Consider the following 16,982-nt stretch of genomic DNA (forward strand, 5'->3'; position numbering starts at 1 on the left):
TACATACCAAAACTTACTTGTCCGAATGAAATTGTAACTTGTCCAAAAAAATCTTAATAATAACCTTTTTTTCCATTTTAAGTTGATTCAAGGAACAAAATGAATTAAAAACAATAGAACAGAATTTGATTTATATCTTTTGAAATACTTTTCAAAAATTTGAGTGGAGAACAACTAAATCTAGTCGTGTCACAGGACTTAGGTTCTAGTTTTCAACAATGCCAAAGTCTCATCAGACTCTGCACATGAGGCACCGTCTGATAGGCCTGTCAATGTCCACTCATTGGATTTGTATCCTGGTTTTTTAAGTTGAAAAAAGTTTATTTAAATGCAATCAATAAAAAAAAAGAAGATGAGATATGATTGCCAATGAGACAACTATCTGCAAGAGACCAAATGACACAGAAATTAATAACTATAGGTCACCGTATTGCAAGTATTATGTTTTTTTCTTCTATATATGATCAAATATGATTTGGGAATTTTATGGTTAATAATTTCTTCATTTTTATTTAAAAAATATTTTTGTTAAAAAAATTACGGTATGAATGGTATTTATTATAAAGCAACAGAATAAGGTCGGAAAACGAGGTACTGATTTGTCTTGGTCCCGAAATATCTCCTGTCTCCTGGTTGCCAAACTGTCTATTAATCATGTCTATTAAATATGTCTCCTACAATGCCAAACTGTCTATAAACTTGGAGCGGAATCGTTTCCGAGCTGGTGACGAACTGTCGTGTAAAGTTACTTTATCTACAAAGCCCATCGCTGATTCTGATCAGTCAGACTGGTTTCCGAGAATAGTATGCCTTTTACCTGTTAAAAAGTACCTGACAAGAAACCAGTTTTAAATTATCGATTGCAAGTAAACATGTCAAATTAATACTTGTTTTCATCTTCTTTTCTTGTTTTTTGTTTATAATTACTTTGTTCATCAAAGTTGGATTAAATTTATTTTCTGTATAATAATTCAACTTGTCCCGTCGGACAAGCTTGATATAGCTTTTACTTGTCCGACCTTTTTTTCCTCTGGTACCGGACAATCGGACAAGCGTTATTGTCGAGCCCTGTCCTGGAAACCATATTTGGAAATAAAAAGTATTGTGGTGCAAGATATTTTTGTGGTTCAGACTATCACAGATTGCCAGCATTGATTTGATTTTAATAGATTTTTTACTTTTATGGGAAGGCGTCAAAGCAAAATTTCAAATAACTATCTGTGTATAAAATTGAAAATGGAAATGGGGAATGTGTCAAAGAGAAAACAACCCAACCAAAGAGCAGAAATCAGCTGATGGTCACCAATGGGTTTTCAACACAGCAAGAAAATCCTGGAGGCGGGCTTCAGCTGACCCCTAAACAAAAATGTGTACTAGTTCAATGAAAATGGACGTCACAATAAACTCCATAACATAAATGAACTAAAATTAAAAAACATATAAGATTAACAAAGGCCAGAGTCTCCTGACTTTGGACAGGCGCATAAATGCGGCAGGGTTAAACATGTTTTGTGAGATCACAACCCTCTCCCTATACATGTACCTCTAGCCAATGTAGAATAAACAAACACACAGCAATACGCACAGTAAACCTCAGTTTAAAAGAAGTCCGAGTCCCAAGTCAGAATAGGTAACAAACCAAAATAAGCAAAATGACAATGATATATAAATTAATAAAGGACTACTAGCAGTTACTGAAATGCCAGCTCCAGACCTCAATTAAACTGAAAGATTATGTCTTCATCATATGAAAATCAAGCACAATCCCTCCCGTTAGGGGTTTAGTATCATACATGTACCATCATAAAATATACGAGAACAACATACATGTAACCCGTATCATGCCAACAACTGGTTTTAGAATAAATGTGTTTATTTCAGATGCAAAGACCCGGAGTGAATCAATATTGATACCAAAATATGTGATCTTTAATGACCTGACAACAGTATCGTAACTATATCCCTTCTGAATAAGTCTGTTTAAAGGTTTGGTTAGCTTTTGAGGTGAATGCCGACATTTTTGTGCTTTGTATAGAAAGATATTACCACAAAAGATTGAATGTGAAATATCAGAACGTATAAGATTTTTGCACGTTGATTTATATTTACGAACGATGTACTTGTACGGATGATAAAATTTAGTAAATGTTTTGACTAGTTTGTGATATCGAAAACCCTGGTGTAATAATTTTTCAGTAATGTATTTTTGACCAGATATATACTGGTCTCATGGGTTTTCGTGCTAGTAAGAATGAATTGTGACGTCACAATTTCCGTTTGAAAAAGCATGTAAAGTACAAATTCATATGACCTACGAAAACATATGATCTGACCATAAGTTGTATACAATGATTGATAGGGAAAATTTCTTTTGAGGATTCTCCAAGTTCACGAGAAGTTTTTTTTTTTGCAAGTGTTAACCAATGAATCGTACGATATAATAAATCAATACCACTAGGAACACAATATACATGCATACTTATTTTATTACAAGTATCAAACAACCCAACACTAGGGGAGACATTACGCATCACACAAAAATTTTACGGGAAAAGAGCACGAGTGTTCTGTTTAAGTCTTCATTTTACGTCGAATAAGTATCGACCTTTGAACTATAATAATGTCTAAATTAACAATCATGGAATCGAAAGCTCGTTTATAAAGTACGATTTTTGATATCTTTGTTCTCTTATTAGAAAATTGTTCTTCTTCATACCTTTGTCGGTCTTGGAACACGAGGGAATATGGTGGAAAAGGAAACGTTTTGTTAACTTCGTTTTGATTGGATTACATTTTTGGTAAATTTATACAATAAACCAATCATTGTTGGTAAAACAGGAAAGGTTTGGGCGTTGGCGGGATTTTCGTCTGCAAGATACTTGCTGACTTTATTTATTGTACTACTTTAAAACGAACATTGATTTGATTTGGATGTTTTGAACTCTATTGAAAAACAATTATTCGTCAGCTTCATTTACCCTTATTTCTATCTTTTTCCATTTAAAATGTTTATGAACAAACAATGTTAATTATCTAAGGTAGATAACCTGACATTTCTTTAACACAGTTATCTATCTTTATGCCAACCTGTCGACATACCTTGAGGTGAACAATCAGACGAAAGCATGGGAAAGAAAAGACAGCAGCAGAGGAACACAGAAACCGACAAATCTGCTCAACACAAAGTTGACAAAAGTATATGATTTATATTGAAATACTAGAATAAAGAGAAGTTCTGAATATATATAATATATATTTTGAAGGATAATTATTCGATGATTCAGCTACTTAATTATGACGGCCCGCGAACAGAAATGGGGTCGTTTCGTCCCTATTCCATTTCGCCCTAAATCCACTTCGCCCTGATTTTACAAGTTTATTGGATTTGAACAATAATACGAGTTGTTAAGTTTATATTTGTAATATTCCAGGGATATATGCAAATGATGTGTAAAATGTTACTTTTGCAAATAATCAAACCAAATCTGCCTCTTAGTCTTTAAGTTTAAGGTTCAGGATAACGAAAGGACAAAAATGGCTGGGTTTTCACCTAAAAATTTACTCTTGAGTACAGACAAACCAGTGCAGTTGGAAAAGTGTTAAGGCCTAGCTTCCACTACTGGCACTAGGAACACAAAAGCTTAATGCATTTTGTGTTTCAGAAAGATAAAATCTTTTTTAGATTATGATTGGCAATTTTTTTTGGTGCCTGCAGAAGGTGAAAAAATAAACTAAGTTGGGTGTAATCTTGAGTAGAGATGTCTCTTGCAGGTAACAACTGCATTGTATTGTAATCAATAATTGATTGACATAGACAAGAGAAGAACAATAGATATCTACAAGACAATAGGTGATTTAAAGGGTGTAACCTAGTGGACCGTATCAAATGTAATTCAGGTGTTTGTTTATTTTTTATAATACCTCAATCAATTGCATGCAGCGAAGCAGGTATTGGTTCTTTTTTTAGAGTACATTTGTTGTAAGTGAAACAATTGAATTGTGTAAATGTGCCAGTTAACACAGTGGTTTTGCCAGCTCTCATCATTTCTGCCATTTATGAAACGATTTTCGAAATGAAGAAAGTGTTTCTGATCAATTTCGTCACTTAGATTTATAAAAGTAAAAAAATTAATTGTGCAAAATTTTACTTGTTGACAAGTTCAAGTTTATGACAAGGTTACGACCAAAGTTTAAAGCTAATCGAGTACAACAAGTGTCATTAGTTTCATGATGAAAACGTAATTGACAGAAAGACAAAACTGTAATGAACTTATTCAAACACATTGTTTTTCTTGAATAGACCACTTTCGAGTTCATCCTTCACCGGAAAAAACTCGTCAATTATGCGTGCCTTTATGACGTCATTTACCAGATAGAGGGGATCGCCTGTATCCCTGCACTATTAACGTTCATCAAGTGTCTTAGTGATCGTCATTGTGCAGGATAAACTAGAAATAATGTTTGTTTTGTAAGTACTTAATCACAATTCCCTAATGACAGTAGTGCTGATTGTCAATTATGAGAATTTAATTTGCCGAATAATTCGTGCAATATAGCATTATAGTTTTCCAACCACTTGCTCAACATTGGAACGGAAGTGACGATGCCCCTAAACGCACGAATGATGTTCACTAAAACCAGAGTTTTTGACGGAAATGCATCGAACTCAAAAGTTGTCTATTCTGTTGTGTTAAATTGAGATGTATTTTGTCTTTGACTGCTCTCACTTTTGATAAAGAATAACAAAACTATGGCCATTACTTGAATGTGCTTCTTCTGTGTATACAAGAAAGATAACTCAATTATAATTTTTTATGCCCCACCTATGATAGTAGAGGGGCATTATGTTTTTCGGTCTGTGCGTTCGTTTGTTCGTTTGTCCGTCTGTCCCACTTCAGGTTAAAGTTATTGGTCAAGGTAGTTTTTGATGAAGTTGAAGTCCAATCAACTTGAAACTTAGTTCACATGTTCCCTATGATATGATATTTCTAATTTTAATACCAAATTAGAGTTTTGACCCCATTTCACGGTCCACTGAACATAGAAAAGGATAGTGCGAGCGGGGCATCCGTGTACCATGGACACATTCTTGTTTTGATATTGAAGTACCTACTCATGATCTGTCTACAATTAACATACTTCTGACTTTAGGACTTAAAGGCTTAGGAGGAGGTCTTTTGAGTTGTGGTGCAAATTAGGAGGTTTGGGGAGGGGGGCTTGGGTTATCATTTTCTGAATTCTTTGTTTTATAAAATTTTCTCTATTCTTTATACATTGTATTTAAGCACCCATTATTCTCTCTTCTTCATATTTTGACCATTTTCATCTATTCTTTATTTTTGATATTAAAACATTTTCTCTATTCTGTAGCATATTTAGACCATAAGCAAATTATAAGGACAGGAACATTGACCAATAGATTCATTATATTAGTCCCTGTTTTGAGACATACAAGTCAAAACGAAAACATATCTTTTGAAGAAATACAGCTGTTTTGTTTTAATCTTAATTGTTATATATTTATTTGTACATGTATACTACTGAAATAGTGAAAATGAAAATGTTCTTGTTCATGTATTAAACCCTACGCAATAACTACTTTAATACTACTAGTATCATATTCAGCTGCTACCCAAGAAAGGTCGATTTTCTTATTACACAAAACACAAAAGCCCTCAAAATCCTAGCTTAAACCCTGGTTAACAGCAGTATGTTGTTCTGTTGACAGGTGTATGGGGATGCATATGATTTAGAATTAAATCAGCCTTGTATTCTTTCAGGTAAAAAGACCTACTCTTTACCAACAGCTAAATTAGATGATAGTGACCAAGAGTTAAAGGTAATCATATGTTTATTTGTTTGTGTTTAAGTTTTTAAAAAATTGTTTAGACCCTGAGCTATTATCATGATTATGAGTGTGTCTATCTGTTAGTCCCATGAAATTTAAATCACATTTTAGTTTGTACCCACTTATCTTTAATTTTGTTTTGAGTTCACCTGGCCTTAAATGCCATGTGTTTTTGCCATCACTTGGCATCCGTCCATCGTAGTAAACTTTTAAAAAATTCTTCTCTTACTACAGAGTCAAATGTTACCAAAGTTTACCTGAATGTTCTTTAAAGTGTCGTTATAAAAGATTATCTATTATCAGACAGAGATCTCCCTGGAATTTTAGCTTTTAGCGAAGTCTCCGGCTCAGGCTGGAAATGGATTTATAGGTTTTCGAGAGGCTAAAAATGCAATTTCCTGGGAGCAATTTTTATTATCTCAATAAGATTTTAAACTGCTTTGGTGTCAAACAGAACAGGACTGTAAGTCTGTTGCTTACATGAAGGTCAGCCAAAACTGTGCTTGGAGTCCGAAACCTCTAGTTTTAGCCCTTAAATTCACTTGCCATCTTTGTAAGAGCCTCTTAAGATAGCTAGCAAACTTTGAGAATAGAAAGGGCTGGTTCAGTATGAGCTGATCTATCTGCATTTAAGCCATAGTTTAACAATGTAAGGTCACTATTGTTATTGTGATGAATTGATAGTGCCAAGTCTAATGATCAAGTTTAAACCCTGTTACTAGAAAAATTATTTGTATACAAACATGTAAATGGATAGATTTTTTAGCAATTAATATTCATATGGTAATGGAGATTCCTGTTTAACCTGTGAAAAATTCTTGCTCTTACCTATAGTGTAAATCTTTAAATTAGTATTGAGTTTAACATCTTCAGTTTATTTCTGCCCATTTCTCGCTGAAGCTCAATGTCACCAAATATCTGAATTTATTATTAGATATCATTTATCTAACAGCCAATTTTTGGACAAGTCGAAGAAATGGTTACCTTTTTTTCTATTTTTTTTGCAGATAAGAATACCACAAGATTTGGAAAAGGAGATTGTTGATGTGATTCAGGATGATTATAAAGAGCTGAAAATTACAAAAGACCAGTCCAACAGACTGACAACCAAAAAACTCCATGTATGTTAACTTTTATTGTCAATGTCCCAACTGTTAACTTTAACACAATAGTTTTTATACGACTGCAAAAAAATTTTGTGGTCGTATATTGGTATGACGATGGCGTCGTCGTCGTCTTCCGAAGACACATTGGTTTTCGCACTCTAACTTTAGTTTAAGTGAATGGATCTCTATGAAATTTTACCATAAGGTTCAATATCTCAAAAGGAAGGTGGGGATTGATTTGGGGGTTATGGTACCAACAGTTAAGGAATTAGGGGCCAAAAATAAGCATTTTTGTAACTTCCAGACATAACTTGTGTGCTAGTGTATGGATCTCTCTGACATTGTACCACAAGGTTCCATATCACAAAGGGAATCCTGGGATTGATTTTGGGGGTAATTGCCTCCAAATTTTAGGAATTAGGGGCCAAAAAGTGGCAAAAAACAAGCATTTTTCTAGTTTCATGACAATAACTTGTGTGTAAGTGTATGGATCTCTCTGACATTGTACCACAAGGTTCCATATCACAAAGGGAATGCTGGGATTGATTTTGGGGGTAATTGCCTCCAAATTTTAGGAATTAGGGGCAAAAAAGGGGCAAAAAACAAGCATTTTTCTAGTTTCATGACAATAACTTGTGTGTAAGTGTATGGATCTTTATGAAATTGTACTACAAGGTTCCATATCACAAAGGGAAAGCTGGAATTGAGTTTGGGGGTAATTGCCCAAAACGTTTAGGAATAAGGGGCCAAAAATAAGCATTTTTCTAGTTTCCAGACAATAACTTGTGTTCAAGTGTATGGATCTCTCAGAAATTGTACTGCAAGGTACCATACCACAAAGGGAAGGATGGGATTGATTTTGGGGGTAATTCCCTCAAAATTTGAGGAATTAGGGGCCATAAAGGGGCAAAAAAACAAGCATTTTTTCTAGTTTCAGGACAATAACTTGTGTGTATTAGTGTATGGATCTTTATGAAATTGTACTGCAAGGTTCCATATCACAAAGGGAAAGCTGGGTTTGAGTTTTGGGGTAATTGCCCTAAACGTTTAGGAATTTGGGGCCATAAAGGGGCCAAAAAAACAAGCATTTTTCTAGTTTCCAGACAATAACTTGTGTTCAAGTGTATGGATCTCTCTGAAATTGTACTGCAAGGTACCATACCACAAAGGGAAGGCTGAGATTGAGTTTGGGGGTGATGAATCATAAGGGGGTTCAAAAAATTTGGGGGGGGGATTTTTTTTTCCTTTTTTTTCTTTAAAATTTTCCATTTTAAATTGGTTATTTCTGATTTATATATAAAAGCAAATAATAATGATATGTTTTGAATAGGTAAATTAAAAAATTTTAAGTTCTTAGACCACATTCATTCTGTGTCAGAAACCTATACTGTGTCAAATATTTAATTACAATCCAAATTCAGTGCTGTATCAAGCTTGAATGTTGTGTCCATACTTGCCCCAACTGTTCAGGGTTCGACCTCTGCGGTCGTATCAAGCTGCGCCCCAGCGGAGCATTTTATTAGAATTAGAAACTTTCCATCAACATGATGCATTTTTCTTTAAATGTATTTGGAAGAGTAGAAAAGGGCCTTTATGTGAAAAGTGAGGCCCCTCATGGGGGTGTCCAAGTAATCACATAATCACAAATTTGCCAATATAATCACATAATCATTAATTATTTTTTTAAACAAGATAATCAAATAATCAAAAATACAGTCCTAGACTATTAAATAATCAAATAATCATGAAATGTTTGGTCTGGTAATCAAATAATCACTATAAAAATGGACAAGTAATCACATAATCAAAAACCCCATGAGGAGGCTCAAAAGTGGGCTTAGTTTTCTTGATTTTTAAAGGAAACTTCCTCATTGGATTGATTTTTTTTTAAAGTCAGAAAAAGGTCATGATTTTTAGTACACTTCAAATTATGAAAATGTTACAAATCTTTTGAAAAAGGGTACAAGTTTTTTTGTGTAATCAACTCCTCCTACAGTTATCAACATAGATCCCTGAAACATAACAGGAAGATTGCACATATATTGAAGTTGTGGAATTATCTCAGGAATTTTTGACTTTTCATATTTCAGATATTTAAATGTTCAGTATATTTTAGCTTTCTCTGTTGCTTTAGAAACATTATGCACAACCCAGCCATTTGAGTCTTTGATCTAATTTTTTTTTCAGGACATATACACCAGTCTAGCTGGAGCAGGATTTAGTCATTCACAGATAGAACAGACAATGAGCAATACAGTATTACATGGAGGAGATCTTATTGATGCATTAGATTGGCTTTGTTTGAATTTAGCTAACAGTAATTCTTTCTTATATTTTAACAACTTAGTCAGGGTTTGACACTAACTAAATGTATGTACTAGCCTGCAGGGCTAGTGAAATTTATATTCTACTTGTCCTCTTAATAAATCACTAGCCCACCAAGTGCCAAAGGCACTTGGACGGTCGTGCCAATGGCATGACCCTATCTAGGAGGGTCTGGGGGCATGCTCCCCAGAAAATTTTGATACAAATGAAGCCAAATCCTGTGTTCTGGAGCATTTCCAGAGGGTTTTGAACATGTTTTGTTTCATGAAATTTCACTGGTTTGCTAATAAAAAATACCCCAAAAAAAAAAAAATTTCATATTTTAATCATCTATATTAAGAATGTGTTCGACTTATTTTGAAGACCCCTTTAGATCATTACTTCATCATCCTCCTCATTTTACTTATTATTATTACTTGTGTCTTTAATGAAGATGGATAAGTAAGGGATTTACAAATACACCAACAAAAGAGGAAAGGTTTGCCCTTGCTGTTTTTTTTTTTGTCATAATTCTTCATGGACACCTTCTTTTCCCCTTGTTGTTTGTCAGTTGTTTTTTTTTTTTTTTTTTGCAGGACGAAATTTTATTCCTAAAAATCTGTATATTTTTGCCAGAGACCTATAATTTAGTATATATTATATGTCAGTGATATTGTTTGCCTCAAATTACATCCGAAATACAGCTTTTTCCCCTAAAGAAAATTCCCAATTACTAAAAAAATGGCTTAAAATTACTCCCAAAAAGTTGTACAATTTTCCCAAATAGTGATGACTTCGGTAGTAATGTATGTAAATTTCGTATTTATGTTATTATTTTGATATTCTGAAAGCACTTTTGAGATCCAGGTTTCCGATCAGAATCATCACGGCGTTTGTAACACATGTGGTTTTCAATGTATTAAGTACCATCATTGTTTCAGTTTCTTTCCCCTCCCCAAAAAGTACCTTTCATGTTAAAAATGTCTGACAATCAAAATATACGTGAATAAACTGTACAATAAAGACAGCAAAGGTCAGCAAAAAATGTGGGTTTTGTTGACAATTAAAATTTGGTAAAATTCCTAGTTATAAACAAAATTTTGACTAGCCCGTCGGACTACTGTGATGAAAACTTTACTAGCCCTCCCTAATTTTTACTAGCCTCGGGCTAGCAGACTAGCGTTAGTGTCGACCCTGTTAGTGCACACAAATAATCACAAGAATTTAAGTTTACAAACATATAATATTACACATGACACACTAGAGGCAATGTGGCAAGTATGAAATATATTATAAAATTGCTTTTATTTTAGACATTTCATCTACTCTTATTTGTATTTTAAACACAACTGTAAATAAAGGACTACTGATTGATTGATCCAGCAGCAAATAATCCATCCATATTCAGGACAAAACATGATGTCATATAAAAATTCCCTGCTAAGTACAGACTGACATGCTGAGTGGCAATTTTTACATGCTAGACAAGAATGTAACGATTGACAGGAATACTTTTCATTCTGTACAGATTATACCAAAACCAAACTGTTTTACCAGTAAATGCAATTACTCCTAAAATGCTGCGTGCTTTGCATTAAAACATCAAATGTCAATTTTAAAATGTTTGGTTTGAAATAGCTAGGGATCAAACCCATAACCATTTGCAGTTAAGACTAGAATTAGTTCACTGAGGCAGTAAAGCGAATTTTCCCTGTCAGAAGTTTTTCGAGGGCTGAAATATAACGTGTACTTTTCAAAAAAAATTATATGCAACATTTGAATTTTGACAAAACAGTAGGTCTTATAAATTAAAACCTGTTCATTTGTTTGTAGATCAGTTGCCTCAAGGGTTTTCTGACACACTAGAAAAAGAAGAAGTCAAGAACAGACCAAAGTTTGATGACCAGCTTATAGAACAGAAGAAGCTGCTTCCAGCATCAACTTCAAAAAGGATAACTGCAGAAAAATCAAGTACAGATGAAAAACCACATGTAGTGTAGCAGGATTATAGATCAAATATGGGGTTGAAAAGCTTCTTTAAATCAACAAATAATTGCATAAGTTTACAATTAGTAGAGCTATTTTAAACGGAGAATTCTATATGAGTGTTATCTATATATCACAAAAGATAATTCACTATCAGATTGTAGGTTGTTTCAATTAAACTCTATATAATGATTTAAAAAGAATAAACATTTCATGATACAATGGTTTTTTTTTCAATTATTAAGCGATTTAAAGGATTATAATAAGGGGAGAGTAGTCTTTGTTTTAACCATGTTTATTATTTCTTTTAGTTTCTTTGTATAGAAATAATAGTGTTCTAAAATGTTAGCATGATCTTCTCAGAAATCAGTCAAATCATCTACAATGAAGGATTGGATTTTACAGTATACTGAGAATAGCTCTGATGATAGTCAATCTGATGAAGAATATGATCCAGTGAGTATAAAAATCAATACATTTGTTTACCTTTGATGAGGTGTGTTGTGGAATTGCTGTGTTATTGGCATTTTATTCTTCTTTATTTTCACGTACTTGTTCTCTTTTCACGACACAACAAGAGAGTATAGAAATATCCATCTGTTTTTAGATGGTTAAACACATTGAATTTTTTACCAGTTTGACTGTAACTTAAGCTTTTGTGATCTATTGATTATCACTTACTGGCTATGTAAAAGCCATGCCTTTGAAAATGTTACAAATTTAAAAAACGTTCCTTGTGTGTTCCATAACATTTTCAGCCTTCAAAAAAATTGACTGAAACTGATACAGTAGTAATTTATAAACTATTTGATTTTCTGAAAAGAGCTGAATATTTGTCCTTTGAAAATAAAAAAAAATGTCAAGCTTGTCTTTTAAATGGTCACTCTTCTGTTTCATTTATTGGAAAAGTATGCAGCAAACATACAATTTAAAAAAAAAAGTAAAATATTTACGGAGTTGCACCCATTTCAGATGTGGGTTTTAGGAAACATTTGGCTACTATGGGTAACCTTGTTCCAAGCATTTGTACAAGTAACTTTTATTATATATATGAAAAAAGACTGTGCGGGGTACATGTCAATGAGACATTAACCCAATGGAATGTTATGTATCTTCTATTTCTAGGTTTAGGTCAAACTTTATAAGAATTTATGTATGTAGTACAGTAACAAAATGATTTTGTAGCATATGATAGAAAATTGTAAATAACTTAATGTCTGTTAAGGAAATAATATATATATTTCAGAACGAAAAGTATCTTGAGCTAACAGCAAAGCTATTAGATGCCAGAGAAGAGGCAGTGCAAGCTAAACTAGAGGGAGCCAAATCTAGACAGAAGGAAATATCAAATAATATTAGAAAACTTGTTCAAGGTACATTTTTTCTAGTTTTGATAATGGTAAATGATTATGCAATACACAGGATCTTTGCTATTTAGAACAACTGGAAGTAAAGTTGGGGAAATTGCGTAGATGAATCTGTGTGTTTTTTCTGTCCATAAATATTGCAAACATCCTCATTATTTTCATTTGAAGTGGAAAGCTGCAGCTTTTTATCCTTTCATATATATATATATATATATATACTGCTGACATTTGTCAGTACAGTTTTAACAGATTTGACATTAATCTGTGAACTATTAGGGAAAATTAAAATCGCAATAACATTCCATGACTTTATAATTTTGTAGTTTCTTGAAAGATAAGAAGAAGAAAAATTGGAAGGGGCTTAAAGGTCTTACCCATACTAAAAATAACAAAAGACAGTTCAAAAAAGTGGTCAACTTCATCAATTAAAAACATGTGTTCTATAAATAATAATGATCCTTTTTAATATGTTGAAGAAATGAATGCCATAGAGGAAGATAGCAGATTTAACCCAGCTGTAAAAATAAAAGACCTAGAAAAAGAAAAGGTTAATGAATTGGGTGAGCAAGGTCCGACATCAACAGTAATTCAGCCACATGACATACCATCTTTATCATGTGATCAAGGACTTGCATCATCAGTTAGTCATGACATGCCATCTGTACCATGTGATCAAGGTGGATCACAGCCAGATGAACAAGAGGAGTCAGAAGACTTTGGAGATGCATTTACTATGTTTGAAAATCAAGCTGCGGAAGAACAGCCAACAGGTATGAAATATAGTTTATACTTTTATGTAATCCTCTTTCTATTGTTAGAAGTGTGGGGCATATACATGTAGTTCATTTAATGAAATATGCATCATTAGAATAAAAATAATAAAAATTTAACATAATAAGATTTAAACCTAGTCACATTTTTCACATCAATTCAGATATTACAATTATATTTGAATGTGCAGTTTATTTATGTGTATATATTTACAGAACCTAAGATAGATTTGAGCCAATTAGATATCAGACAATTTGAGTACACACGACAACAGTGGACTGGTAAATCTCCCAAACAGTTTCTAATAGATTGGTGTCGAAAACATAAAGTGGATTCTCCAAAATATCATAAAATGAACCCCGTCAGAAATCTGTGGAAATGCAGGTATGTTATAGTGAAGCAAAACTTAATCATTACTGTGAACAAAAATGGAACATAATGTCCAAGAATTTTCTTGAATAATTAATTAATGACCATTGTGTCATTTCTTTCACCTGTGTTACCAACCTTTGTTGTCTTGTGCTTCTCTCTTTGTTCAATCCATGGCTGGGTCAAACCAAAGACTTTAAAACTAGTATTAATGGTTTCTGGTATACTGAAGCTAAGCACATATCATTAAGGAGTAAGAGCAAAGCCTGGTTGGCTTATAGTCAGAATATAATAATGTGTCTGGGTAGAATATTTCTGTCAAACGTTACCTTGTACTTTAATATTATACAGGCTTTCTGATAAATGTTTTTGCGTTCAATTTCTTGTTTTACATCTACCATTGTCTCATACAGTACAACACATTTAAGGATGGAACATTTGAAAAACAGATCTAGACCTTCATTTGAAGAATTTTTTCTCTTTTTTATAGAAAGTATTTCCATCACCATTGAAACTTATAAAATTACATAGTAAAATATTGTGTCAAAACCAAAGTAGCATCAATGCAATGTAAATGGGATATTGCAATATGAAGGCTGTATATTATTTGTGTTGGTTTTATTTTCCAGAGTGACAATAGGAAGAAAGAAAGAAGAAAATATTGAAGCTTGTCCTGAAATTCTATGTGAAAATGTGAAAGAAGCAGAGCATTTGGGATGCACTCTGGCATTATATCACCTATGTAAGGGACAGGTAAGAATAATCTGTTAAATGGCTTATCTTATATCATGTGTGCTATGGTATCCATCACTCAAACAGTACTTAATAGCAGGTATATTAAAAGATGACTACTACCAGGAACTGATATACGATTAATTTATTTTCTTTACCGTTAAAAGGCTTGTATAGTCCGCAGTTTTATTCTCCAAAATTGAACCTGCCAGAAGGGGTACGGACTATAGAGTACAATAAGCAAGAAATAAAAGAAAAAAAATCGTGAGGTACATGTAGTTTGTTTACGTTCCGCCATGTTTGTTTTTGATATTGTAGAGGGCGCTCTTATCATTTTTCAAACTAATAATTTTACCTAATCCATATTAATAAGTTATTTTTATTCAATATCAAATTAAAACTGATAAATTTAAAAGTTAAACACTTCATTACAAATTTCTTGTTTCTTTTCAATGCATTGATTAAAATAAACTGGTATCTGCTTGAATGAAACGATACAAAAAAAGTAAAAAAGACAACCGTAAACCAGCTTACGATGTGTAAATTACAAAACGTAATCGGTTATTATTTGTTCCGTTTCCGTGTTTCATACTGACAAATATGTTTTATATTAGCTTAAAACCCTTCAAACATTAATGTAATAGATATATTAAACACTGTTTTACATAAAGATGGAACTGTTTTACTTTCAAAGTCGTATTATAGTGATATCTATGATGTACGGATTTCGACACTCACCGTTTTTTTTCTTCTTTTACACATGCTATTCAAACTTCCAGTTTAAACATACACAAGTTTCTAAATTGTTTTTTGTGCGATTTAGACTTATTTTAACAATCTTCTAGTGTCATTTACAAGCAGTTTAAGCTTCTGTTTGATGACGGAAAACAGGTTTTTCCAAGAAAATACCGCAAATGACCATGCACGATTTGAAATTACCGGAGTTTCATTAGACCTTTTCTAACAGTTTCAAGAAGTTTTTTACCTGAAGTTATGTGAGGAGAAGGGGGTGCGGACTATGCACTAGTGCGAACTATATAAGCCCGATTACGGTAATACCTTTAATATAATCAGTAAAATTTGTAGTATTTTTCATTGACTCATAGATGTCTTTTGTGGTGTTTGTAATTGTTAGTCTGATGTTTTTTCTTCATATCAAGAGGTCAACATATAATTTTCTGAAATAAACCAGGCTCTAAATACTATCTAGTTAAGACTTACTGTGTATGAACTTAACAGTGCCTTCCAAAGATCAGTCTTTGTCTTATTCCAATATCTGTACCAATCTTGGATATATAAAAAAATGTATTGTATTACGATTTTTTTAGGCTGTACATCAGTTATTGCCTCCACCTTACAGAGATGTTTGGTTAGAATGGCAGGATTCAGAGAAAGCCAAGGCAAAGGAAGCTCAGACAACAGAAAATAAGGTAAAGTTGATTATATACGAACAGCATTCGTAAAAGTATATATTTTTACTTGATCATCAGCATTGGAAGATTCAAAAATTTGTCACTTAAAATTTTTGCAGGATATCATTTTATGACACTGAATGGGAATGAAATAGAACAAGCATCTAATTTGATGTATAAAAAATAAGTTTCAGTTAGAGGGACAAAAAAGCTCAAATCAGTTATGTGGTTGAATAGTAAGGCAAACACAATGCTGAACACATATCAAATTGGTTACTGAAGAACTGTATATTTATTAAAGATTGCAAGCCGGGTTGGAATGCAAAAAATATTAAAGCAAGAGAAAACTTGCATAAGCTTTGGAAGTCCTTATTTACAGTTTAGTACATAGAAAATTTATAAGTTTAAACTAATATAGTAATATTATCCTTATTACAATATTTTATTGTAATAACTTGCAAGTGCTATGAATGTCCTCATATTAAAGTGGTCTATTAGATGGCACCCTTAGTGCTATGAATGTCCTCATATTAAAGTGGTCTATTAGATGGCACCCTTAGTGCTATGGATGTCCTCATATTAAAGTGGTCTATTAGATGGCACCCTTAGTGCTATGAATGTCCTCATATTAAAGTGGTCTATTAGATGGCACCCTTAGTGCTATGAATGTCCTCATATTAAAGTGGTCTATTAGATGGCACCCTTAGTGCTATGAATGTCCTCATATTAAAGTGGTCTATTAGATGGCACCCTTAGTGCTATGAATGTCCTCATATTAAAGTGGTCTATTAGATGGCACCCTTAGTGCTATGGATGTCCTCATATTAAAGTGGTCTATTAGATGGCACCCTTAGTGCTATGGATGTCCTCATATTAAAGTGGTCTATTAGATGGCACCCTTAGTGCTATGAATGTCCTCATATTAAAGTGGTCTATTAGATGGCACCCTTAGTGCTATGGATGTCCTCATATTAAAGTGGTCTATTAGATGGCACCCTTAGTGCTATGAATGTCCTCATATTAAAGTGGTCTATTAGATGGCACCCTTAGTGCTATGAATGTCCTCATATTAAAGTGGTCTATTAGA

General features: G+C 33.0%; 2 protein-coding genes across 9 annotated transcripts in view; one reads left to right on the forward strand and one right to left on the reverse strand.

Moving 5' to 3' along the window:
- LOC127704279 (nucleosome assembly protein 1-like 1-B) overlaps nt 1–2,767 on the reverse strand; it is a 29,918-nt gene extending 27,151 nt beyond the window's left edge. For 7 of the 8 annotated variants that reach the window (XM_052208285.1, XM_052208279.1, XM_052208286.1 and 4 more), the window contains exon 1: nt 2,717–2,755. The gene's annotated coding sequence lies outside the window, so the exon portion shown is untranslated. Of the gene's footprint in view, nt 1–2,716 lie in introns of all 8 variants that reach the window. The other variant, XM_052208278.1, reaches the window with a different exon arrangement.
- Nucleotides 2,768–3,011: 244 nt separating this feature from the next.
- Nucleotides 3,012–16,982, forward strand: part of LOC127704252 (ATP-dependent RNA helicase dhx29-like) — a 31,454-nt gene continuing 17,483 nt past the window's right edge. Inside the window, exons 1-11 of the mRNA XM_052208203.1 lie at nt 3,012–3,195; nt 5,781–5,839; nt 6,856–6,969; nt 9,142–9,271; nt 11,092–11,249; nt 11,608–11,700; nt 12,491–12,617; nt 13,088–13,381; nt 13,598–13,766; nt 14,381–14,504; nt 15,812–15,913. Coding sequence (XP_052064163.1) covers nt 3,126–3,195; nt 5,781–5,839; nt 6,856–6,969; nt 9,142–9,271; nt 11,092–11,249; nt 11,608–11,700; nt 12,491–12,617; nt 13,088–13,381; nt 13,598–13,766; nt 14,381–14,504; nt 15,812–15,913 — 1,440 coding nt within the window. The 5' untranslated portion in view covers nt 3,012–3,125. The remainder of the gene's footprint in view (nt 3,196–5,780; nt 5,840–6,855; nt 6,970–9,141; nt 9,272–11,091; nt 11,250–11,607; nt 11,701–12,490; nt 12,618–13,087; nt 13,382–13,597; nt 13,767–14,380; nt 14,505–15,811; nt 15,914–16,982) is intronic.

The sequence above is a fragment of the Mytilus californianus genome, unplaced genomic scaffold, assembly GCF_021869535.1.
Source record: "Mytilus californianus isolate M0D057914Y unplaced genomic scaffold, xbMytCali1.0.p SCAF_6, whole genome shotgun sequence".
NCBI classification, from domain to species: Eukaryota; Metazoa; Mollusca; class Bivalvia; order Mytilida; family Mytilidae; genus Mytilus; species Mytilus californianus.